Source organism: Sphaeroforma arctica (genome assembly GCF_001186125.1).
Source record: "Sphaeroforma arctica JP610 unplaced genomic scaffold supercont1.588, whole genome shotgun sequence".
Classification (NCBI taxonomy): domain Eukaryota; class Ichthyosporea; order Ichthyophonida; genus Sphaeroforma; species Sphaeroforma arctica.
In genome coordinates, this window is record NW_014039970.1 from 23,816 (window position 1) to 34,947 (window position 11,132).

The window sequence follows — 11,132 nt, forward strand, 5'->3', positions numbered from 1 at the left end:
GTGATTTCAAAAAAAGGCAGTTGAGGACTAGTAGAGAGGGCTGGCAAGTGGCAGAGAATCTTAGAGTTAATCGATTAGTATTCGCTATGCGCACTTGAGAAGCTCAATAGCACCTCTGTTGAGTACAACTTTGGCTAGGAAACAAACAATGGGGATTCATTGTCTATATATAACCCAGTGGGGGAATGAGCGAAATATCATTCCCTCTAGCTTGTTTTAAACTGTCAAAGTCTCCAGAGAAGATGTGTATCGCACCCTCGACAACTGACGATGGCTTGACAGCAGTTCTGAGCAACGGAGTGTATGGAGAGATTCTCCGTGCCTTTGATCAGCTCAAATTGAAAGATTCCACACTACACGTACCAAAGTTTGTTGTTGTTGGAGATGAGAATGTTGGCAAGAGTTCAACACTGGAGCGTATAGCTGAATACAAAATATTCCCGACGGGAGTGGGGTTCACCACACGGATGATCACCAAGTTGATGCTCAGGCACACAGACAAGGATGATCAGGTTACCATACGGGTTGTTAATCGGAACTCAGGAAATATTGCTCGGGATAACCTGGACAAACTATACGAATTGAATATACCAGTTGGAAATGACTATCGCAATGGAGAGACAGACATACGAGAGCATGTGTTGGAAATAATCAACAAGTTCACAATTCAGACCGGTGATAATCTGACTAAGCAGGTATGAAGCTTAGCAGTTGTGCATGTACCCTACGCGAGGCACTTGAGTGATATTTTCATAATCAAGTTATTGCATATCAATTGACGACATTTACCCAAATTCAAATTACAATCCATAGGATGTTGAAATGGATCACGAATTTCAAGTCGAAGTGCAATCTTCTCGTGTCACTACTTTAGATCTGTATGATATGCCTGGTAAGTGTGTTGCCTTATTCCTGCTTATTCTTGCTTGTGTGTTTTATGCCGTCCGCGTATATTTGCTCCGACAAAAAACCCCCCCACCTGGTATTGAACTCAATTGTCATATTTAAATATGAAATACAACTGCAGGTATAGTATCAGACCCCCCAAATGTTGCTAAAAATACTCGACGGTTGACTATGGGACAATTAACTGATCCGAATGTGATAGCAATATGCGTACTCTCAGCGCAAACAAACTTACGCAATTTCAATATCTTGAATCAGGTGTGTTGGTCTTGGTGCCATTTTGATTGCTATGAGTTCGTTATAGGAGCCCCGGTGAGTTGGTCATTACTACGTGCACACAATTTTTACTTTGTGAACTACCGTTAGAATCTCCTCATGTCAAGAAAAATTTAAAAATTATCCTACAGATCCGTGAAGCTAATGAAAGACGAGCAGGGGAGACTCTGCGTGCTATTGGGGTACTAACTCATGTAGATAAGTCTACTCCAGAAAGGGTTAGAAAAATGATAGGAGATTTCTTGCCTCGTTCTCCCTTGCAATCTCTCATTCCATTGATCAATGAGGATACGAATCCTATCGACGATAGAAGCAACGGATATACTGAAAACGATTTTCAGGACGCGGGTTCGGCGGCGTTGGTACAGCACTTGGATTCAGAATTGAGAACTTATATGCGTGACTTTTGGTTGGGGGAGCAGAAGCAGAAGCTTCAACGCTGTAGGGAGGATGTGAACAACAAGATCTCTGCTTTGGGTGCGGTTGCAGATACAGATATGTACAAGAATTTGATTGCGGCTACTGTGCATACTGTTATTAAGCAACACTTCCGAACTATCCTAGAGAATCTTCAAATCGATTCACAGATGTTCGCCACAGCTTTATCAGGACCAAATGCATTTGGCAGCACAGACATCACATTCTCTTGCGTGCCAACGGATCGGTTGAACAAAATCAGATTTTGCTGCTTCTGGAAGAGCAGAATTTCCGACAAGATGTCCTCATTGATAAGTTTGATGATGGACAAGGTGAAACTACGTCTATCGAGCACAAGTCTAAAAGCAGTTCTCATCTCCGGTATCAGTCAACAATATGTGGTTTCGCGATTCTCGGCGATCCCTGGTTTCGTGGAGAGCTTGTTCGAAGAACAATTGAATATGGAACGTAGTTCGATTTCAAGCATTATGAATGATATAGCACCTATATTCAAGGCACCTAACAATATTTCTGGAATTCGCAACGAACTGACAGATGTGTTGGTAGAACACATATTCGCGCCGGTACTTCTATGGTTTGAAAATCCAGCTTTTGTGCGCACTTTAATGGGACATTCGGATTGTTGGGCGGATGACAACGATTCCAAGCGACTTGAACTTCAGGCCAAACTGGTACACATTGAAGAGGCGGAGCAAGTAATCGAAAGTCTGAACGACTCTTGACTAGGTCAAGAAAATGATGATCAAGGTGTCATTAGTCAAAGCGATACGGCGAGCCCAGAGGTATACTGTCCGGTCACTCTAGCAAGCGTATCAGACTTCGATTCTCAACTCGATATACTATATTTTATAAATTGATTTCCGATCGCCTGATATTGGTTCTTAATTTATATGTATGTGTAGCCAATTTCAATATAGCGATTTGAATTGTGGCAGAGACAATGGCTTCTGAGCGTTCTATTTCAAATTTCAATGTACCTTTGTTTGACTCGGTATTTCATGTTACATTTGCTAATGTATGTGCAAGTTGCAATACTCTGATTGATAGCAATCGATCAGAACAACCTAACTTACAATTGTACAACGCTAGAAGGAATGAGCTGTGTGTCCATTGTGATATGTGGTGCAATGAGAGTACACTGTAAATATGTGTCCATGGCGATATGGAGACAATTCGAGTACATGGTTACTTACAGTACTATGAGAGAACGCTGTAATTATGTGCCCATGGCGATATGTAGAGTACAGTTAAAGAACATGGTGATATTTAGTAAAATTCGAGTATATGGTTATATACAGTACAATGAAAGAACGCTGTAATAATGTGTCCATAGCGATTTGTAGTACAATTCGAGTACATGCTTTATATACAGTACAATGAGAGAAAGCTGTGATTATGTGTCCACCGCGATATGCAGTGTAAATAGAAAACATGGTGATATGTAGTACAATTAGAGAACACAGTGTAAGACAAATCCGTATTCTGAATGTCAAAAAAGTATCGAACGTTGTGATCAAGCCATTTAATGCATCGTGATGGATAACTCACAAAGTGGTATGAGGTATGTCTTGAAGTATGATGTCTTGCTGACCTCGGGTCATCTACATTTCCTTACTCATGTCAGAAATATAGCATGTAGTTGCAAGTACACACTCGTATAACACCGCTTGGAAATTGTGCTTCCATTTTAGCTTGAAAACATGACAATGAATCAACTGATAAAGTTGAAGTAATAAATAGAATTGTATATTTATGCTAGCATATTACATATCTCTTATTAGTAGTATCCACTATTGAATGGCCGAAGAGTCAATAGTTCTACTTTGGCGATCGCAACTGCGCGTAGTCTTCCGTGATGTATTCTATTGCGCAATTATTCATTAGCGCTGTGGAGTTTTGTATACATACGTCTCTAGGCCAGAATGAACTAACCTGGTAGTAGTTGCGCATGTCCCTTCGTAAATTCTGCATTTGCTTAAGTGTAGTATTTATCACCGAAAGCGTAGCTGTAGAGTCCCTATTTCTTTTATTGAACTTGAAATCTGTCCGGAACGCTTTTTCCCCATTTGTAGGCCCCCGAGAGATCCTAAATGTAATTTTGTTTCAAAAAATAGAGCATACTTTTGTGGGTCCGTTATTAACGGCTGAAAAGAAAAGTTGTTTTATAAATAAAAAAAGGGGGGGGGGAGTGAGTGTGTTTAAATGTGCGAGCGCGTGTGACTGAATAACAGTGCGTATTTACCTGTGTGTGTGTGTTGAGTGAAAGTGAGGGAGAAAGGGTCCATCATGAAATCCCACCCTGTGCGGATATATTCACAAGTAATTAGCTACCCTCTTTGACGAAACGTTTTTGGTCTCTGCGGCGCCCCAGCCGTGTTTTATTGAAGACTGCCAAATCAATAGCCCTATATCAGCAACTTGTATAGCTCACAGCTGCGTGTACAAGATATAGCATCCTGATGTATTTTAAAAATGCCACCTGTACGATCAGATCTAGCAAGCCATCGTTCGCGAAGTACATCATGTTCTAATTTAGTTTATTTAATTTATTTCTAAGTATGTACTATTTATTTATTTATTACAAGAATGGAGGCGGCAATTATGCCGTTTGGCTTCCTAACGAATCGCCTGATACCTGTGGTTCCAACAAACAACACAAATTTGGCTCAGATATTATCTCGAATTAGGACACAATTGCGTTGTAAATGCAATTGCAGAATAAGCTCAAGTGGACTAACTTAAATATCGTTTGTACTAGGATCGAATGGTTGTGCACGTGTAGTACATCCAACAGAGAGAGAGAGAGAGAGAGAGACCTGGACGCAACAGTATAAAGGGATACCCGCAGACTTATGGCTGTGTAAACCACATGGAGCCACCAAGCACCTTTATCATCATACAAGTATAACTCAACTGAGTACGTATATGTGAATCTGAGCTACGCAACAAAAATGCCTTTCTACTATTGATACTGAACGTTACAGCACCTTGTCTATTGGATGAAGTGTATGAGTAATTTTAAATTAATGAAGTGTTGTTCCTAGTTCACCCTCGACAGATTTTTTTTGACAAAAAACATATATAAATAGGATACACACCCGCGCAGTCTAGGCGTGGGTCACTACAGATCTACTAGTGGTAATTAGATGTACACTTACACCACTTGTATACCAATTGGGGTATATGCACATACAATCACAATCAATGGATCACTATTCCATGGGATGGTTCTGTTGCCTGAGCAGCCAAGGAATTCATTGCCAATAGCCTTGAGAGTGTGATTGGCGTGTTACTCCTCTATCACTGATAACTATCGATAACAATCTTCCGTTGACACCCAATTTGCATTTCAATGTAACCCCACTGATGTATGTATACTGTATAATATATTGGATCAAATGCGTGCGCAAACACAATCCATGACGCATCGTCCCGTATGATACATACCTGAGCAGCCAAGGCATTGTCAATCACTTCAAGTGCGTGGTCGATGTGTTTCTTCTCCACAATTAACGGTGGCAGCATTCGCAGCACATTCGGGCCAGCGGATATCACGAGAACCCCATTCCCTCGAGCTGTGTAGTGTGTGTGTACAGTGTTTCGTATACGTGATTTGAGTAAGAGTGTACTAAATCGCGAGCTCACACATACGGTGCACGTGCGTATATATAGCTGCGTTATGGGCATGCGGACGTTCAAGCATTGGTCGTTATATTAGTTCTATAGCACAAGCACAACAGTCTATAGCAGTTACAGGCACAGTTGTTTGGCGACAAGGTTTACATATAGTCACACGTAGGTGCGTGCATATGGATATCATGACTATTCACACATTGGAATCCAAACATAGGTGTTGTGGATCATCGCGTATAGGAATTTACACACGAGTATCAGTGATAACCACTCAGAAATTCATTCATAGATGGACACATAAATAGTCGCAAATAGATATGTACACATAGGTATATACATAAATAGTCACATTTAGATAGATGGACACATAAATAGTCGCAAATAGACATGCACACAGGTATATACATAAATAGTCACATTTAGATGAATATTCACGCACATAAGATCTTTTCACATGATACTCAAACAGAACGTGCACAATATACACCGACCCACAGACATTCCGACAGAAGTCGTTAATATGTGCTCAGTAAATCCCTAAAACGGGCTAAACTCCATCTGCGTTGTAGCTAACGCACAACACATACAAACATATTGTACACCAAATTCACCTAATGGTGTTCTTATACACGTGTAACACTCCCCAATATAAGGGGTATACAGGAGTCTATTGTAGCTGCCACGCTCGCACACAGGGTAGGCTACAACAGGGTCTTAAACACCTCACACACACAACACGTAAGACGGAAAGGAATCGCATCGAGTGACCAAGAGCAGCTTACCTTTCGTCACCACATCCGCCACCGGGCAGGTCAAAACCATGCCCATCATCAAACCCCTTCCTCTAACCTGAGATACTAGGTCAGGGTACTTGGCACGCAGACTCTCTAGGCCGTTGACAAGGTACTCGCCATTTGCGCGCACGTTGGATAAGAAGGTGTCTGAGTTGATGATATCGAAGGTGGTCTGTGCTGCCGCACAGACTAAGGGACCGCCACTGAAGGTTGACCCGTGATCTCCTGATATGAGCCAAGCGGAAGAACACAACAGAGGGAGGAGAGAGGTTAGCGATTGCTGTGGTACATACAGTAGGTATCAGATCCTATAGGGAAAGGATTATAAGTACATGATAGTGCATGATAGGCAAGTACATGGTAAGCAAAGGATTCTACATACTCCTCCGAATTCTTCATATGATTCGGCATCGCAAAACAGAACGAGGAAGGAGAGTGGGTTGGCGAGTATCACAGTGCACAATGTGACTGATACTATATAACATGGTGTGCATGTAAGGACGGATTATCATAATGTCAGATGAAAACTAAATCATCTTGCCAGATGCCATTGCTATCTCGCATTCAAATCTACCACCTTCATGAGGTCTAACTCACACATGTATGCTCAAGAACTTGTATACTAAACACAAAAACGCGAACGCATATACATAAATATAAATACACACACTCATATATATATATATAGGCAGTGCACAGTACAAGATGACCCACCTGGCTTGATGGTACTCGACACAGCGTCTGTGACCAGCACAGCACCAATGGGAAGTCCTCCAGCCAAGGGCTTGGCAAGTGTCATGATGTCAGGTTTCACGTCAATGGTGTCACTCTCATGACCCCACAGTCGGCCGGTACGACCCAGGCCACACTGCACCTCGTCAAACACCAGCAGCACATTCTTCTCATCGCATATCTGTGGGTGTGCAGAGGTGTGTGGCAGTGTGAGGCTACCGTTATAGTCTTGCTATCCATAGTTTTTGGACTTCGTCATGCATTAACAGCATGATATTCTAATACGGGCAAGTTATACATTTACAAAATTGTCATACCTTCCTCAATGCAACCAGGAACTCGTCTCTGGCGGGTGTGACCCCACTCTCGCCCTGAATGGGCTCAACGACAGCCGCACACGTCTGACTGTCAATGTGCTGTGAGAGCGTCTCTGTGTTGTTGAAATCGGCTGTGTGCACATTGCCGATCAATGGCCTGAATGCGTCCTGCAGTGATATAAAGTTAGGGCAGTCAACGAGGTTAGGAGATAAGAATAAGATGGAAAGAGTTGAATTATTAGGAAACCCCAAAACATGTCACATGCAACAGTACAACATACCTGGTAGTTGGTTTTACTAGATGCATATCTCAATATATATATATATATACGAGTCACATACAACGACACAACATACCTGGTAGTTGGTTTTACTAGATGCATATCTCAATATATATATATATATACGAGTCACATACAACGACACAACATACCTGGTAGTTGGGATTGGGTGTGATGGATAGCGCCCCCATGGTACGGCCGTGAAAGCCGCCTGAAAATGACACTACTTTGTTCTTTTGGTGGTTTGGGTAGTTGACATGAGCCCTGTAAGTGACAAGCGGGTGAATTAGGAGTCGGTTTGTATGTAAAGTAAATTATGATAAGAGTTGTCTATATATATATATACAGATATGCATTCTGCTCATATATATGTATAAATCACGACGATAATTACCGATGGGTAAACGTAATTTTCTTCTTATCACTTCGCCATCTACTTGGCCTATCTAACAACATCTTATCACAGCACCATCTACATATCATGCTTCATTTTATCCACAGAAGATTATTTTATCACGACAACAAAACTACTTCACGCTACCAAACCCATATTTACATGTCCTCATACCTCATATCACTAAACAACCCACTAGACCCTACCACACCAATCACTTTCACTAAACTAAATAAAAAGAAGAGGGTGTTGAGTTTGTGGTACTTCGGGATTGGTGTATTAACCCTACCATACCATTTCCTAGCGAACTTGATAGCCGCTTCGTTTGCCTCTGTGCCGCTGTTGCAGAAAAACACTTTGTCCGCAAACGAATGCTCCACCAGACTCTTCGCCAGTTGGGCGGCGGGTTGTGTGTGGAACAGATTGGAGACGTGTACGAGCTTGCTGGAGTACTCATTCACAGTCTTCACCCATGCCTGTGATAGGGAAGAAGAACGTGAGCATTACATATAATTAGTGCACTGATGTATATATATATATATATAAGCGGCTTGTGCTTGCATTTGTGATATAAATATGTGTGTGTGTCTGTGTATTTGGGGGGCATGTGCACTGTTTGTATGCTATGTTTTTTTCTCGCGCTTATAGGGACGTGCATGTATTATCTGTGTGTATTGGTCTCCTTTACTCAACACATCAGGCATACCCCACGCACATATATAATATGTTACACACACACACACATATATATATATATATACATACATAAACATATATATACACATGTACAAAGTACATAAACACGAACAATCACATACATACACACTGACATTGCCACATACGCATATATATATATATATATATACACTGCAAGTCCGGTCCGATACGCTTATAAGTGAACACAGTGTGTGCAAGTGTGGAAGAGAATATGCATGTAGATGCGTTAGTAGCTGAAGGCACGGGACGCTCACACAATCATACTATTTTTTATTCAAATAGTAGGAAATGAAATGCAGAACACTTATTGTATCACGAAATGGTAAGCGAAGATAGTTGAAAATAAAGGACACTAATACAGTATCGTGAGATAGTATGGTAAGGATAGATAGGTGCTCATGTGGACAGACATACCGGGTGACTGTGTCCCAAAGCGTTTACGGCGATCCCCGCAGCGAAGTCTAGATACTCGCGACCATCACTGAACAAGTGAAATGAGAGAATTTGGTGTTCGGGTGAAAATGCATAAATTAAAAAAAAATCATAAAAGAAATATATATATATATATTCCACGAATTATGGGTTATATTGCTGCTTATACATGCAACTACACATATGGTGATATTGACGCACCAGATTGGCATTCGGACTAGGAGCGTGGTAGATGCGGTATGCGGACTTTCCCATCAAGATATGGCATGGTAGATATGTGAAGGGAGATACACAGATATGGCTACCGTAATGTTGGTAACTTTCCCTCTGTATGAACTCTTTTGTGTACGACTCCATCTATCGGTACGACGGTATGGGCATATAGACTCTATCTAAACCCGCGTGTCGAGGTATGCGTTCATATACTAATACATAATATGTATATCCTATTACGTACTCTAGTATGTGTACTCGATGCAGGACTAAATTCGATGTACCATATATGCAAATCACCTACACCCAGATATAAAACTTCAACCATCTCAAAACAAAAGCTTGTACATGAGAAACAAAGCAGACCTTACCTGTCATAGAGATGCACCCCCTCTCCATGAGTGAACTCAATATCTGGGCGGACGTATGTGCCCACTAAATACTTGAAGTTATCTCGTGCATTCGCAACACCACGTGACGAAATAGCACTGAGAGACTTCAGTGATGATGCATGTTTCACATTGCGACTGATTGAATACATCGTGAGATGGTAGGTGGGAGTGGTACTGTAGCTGCAACGCCGAGGGCTACTGTGGCACTTAAGCTTGGGATAGTTTTGCCCACGAGGAGATATGCACAGTGAGATTTATACTTACGACAGCATGAGAACACTCGACAAGCCAACTATCTACACAACCTACGCCTTATAGGCCTATGATAATTGAGAGACTGTCAACCACAGGCACACAGCAACGCAGCAGAGGCACACGCTCTTTTAAATTGATGACATGGAGCGAATGGCTTAGGCCCAATCAATTGGCACCATCAGATTAGGGGATCAGATAGAATAAACGACATTACATCATTCCCAAATGTTGTAAACTGCTTTCTGCATGTCGTAATTCGGATATTTATTTCAGGAATACCAATGTACTCTTTGTATTTTATACCAGTGATATAGTTACATCACCCTATTGTACGTTGTAACGTATACAAAGTTCGATCCCAATACCTTGTACACTTACGCTCTACGTTTACTTCGATGTGGTCTTTAGGTTGGTAATAAGGGTGCAATATTAAGATTATAAGGCGCAATATATAGGGTCTAATACCCCATATAGTACAATTATTTGTCACAATAGGTCCAGACCTGTCAATCTGTCGTGTATGCATACAACGGTTAAATGTCTCACCAATATACGTTTACGTTAAACGTATACACTGGACGACAACAACGAGCAGTGGTATATACAATTTAGAACATTCGAGTGTGTTCGCTGGTGTTCGATATTCTCGACAAGAAAAGGTAAACAGACAAATAAATAACGTCATATCTGACATCAATACGTTTTGCGTTAAAACGGATATACTTCTGGAGAGTACAGGTTTGCGTTAAACAGTTGTGTCTTTGTTGGCCCTATTGTAGCATCTATGGGTGCACCTTCGGAGCCCAGAGATGCAGAGGTTTCTGATGATTCTCCCAAGGGGTTCATACTAGGTCAATTGGTTTCTAATCTTTTGACCCGTTTATATGTTTACAATTCGGCTAAATAAGCGTTTACATTAAACTTCTATTTAGGACCCCTTCAACGGATTGAGGTTGACGCTCTGAACATATATTTATAATTGTGTCTGGCATTTACGTGGTGGTCGTGTGTACTGCCACTTCAATAGTCCGTTGTGGATCCTACTTGTTTTGAAGGTACTGGATTGTTTGACCATACGTTACACTATCTAAGTCAGCAGAGTATCACTCAACAGTTACCTAAGTTATCCATTGCTCTGAATTCATTCACCATGCCCGGACTGCTCGCAAAACCCCGTCATTTTATGACCCTCAAAGACTACAGTATGTTATACTTCATTGTCGTGTCCTATAAACTTATATATACTTATATATATATATATATATATATATATATTATGTATGTATATATATATATATATTATATATATATATATGTATATATATATATATATTATATATATATATATATAT

At 40.9% G+C, this 11,132-nt stretch overlaps 2 protein-coding genes across 4 annotated transcripts; one reads left to right on the forward strand and one right to left on the reverse strand.

The window, feature by feature from the left end:
* Positions 1-213: 213 nt before the first annotated feature.
* SARC_07421 (hypothetical protein) lies at positions 214-2,494 on the forward strand. The gene is made up of 4 exons (XM_014298638.1): positions 214-695; positions 814-892; positions 1,028-1,164; positions 1,314-2,494. Exons 1-4 carry the CDS (start codon positions 243-245, stop codon positions 2,340-2,342), a joined length of 1,698 nt encoding a protein of 565 aa, XP_014154113.1. The 5' UTR covers positions 214-242; the 3' UTR covers positions 2,343-2,494.
* An 888-nt stretch (positions 2,495-3,382) lies between these two features.
* Positions 3,383-9,825, reverse strand: SARC_07422 (hypothetical protein). 3 transcript variants are annotated; one of them, XM_014298639.1, is made up of 10 exons: positions 9,505-9,810; positions 8,903-8,969; positions 8,066-8,247; positions 7,530-7,641; positions 7,097-7,264; positions 6,762-6,960; positions 6,036-6,272; positions 5,068-5,195; positions 3,863-3,919; positions 3,383-3,706 (listed from the first exon to the last, which is right to left on the reverse strand). In XM_014298639.1, exons 1-9 carry the CDS (start codon positions 9,672-9,674, stop codon positions 3,905-3,907), a joined length of 1,278 nt encoding a protein of 425 aa, XP_014154114.1. In that variant the 5' UTR covers positions 9,675-9,810; the 3' UTR covers positions 3,383-3,706; positions 3,863-3,904. The 3 variants fall into 3 exon arrangements, with proteins under 3 accessions (XP_014154114.1, XP_014154116.1, XP_014154115.1); XM_014298641.1 differs by lacking the exon at positions 3,863-3,919 and having other exon boundaries at positions 3,590-3,706; XM_014298640.1 differs by lacking the exons at positions 3,383-3,706; positions 3,863-3,919 and adding an exon at positions 4,141-4,255 and having other exon boundaries at positions 9,505-9,825.
* Between the last annotated feature and the right edge of the window lie 1,307 nt (positions 9,826-11,132).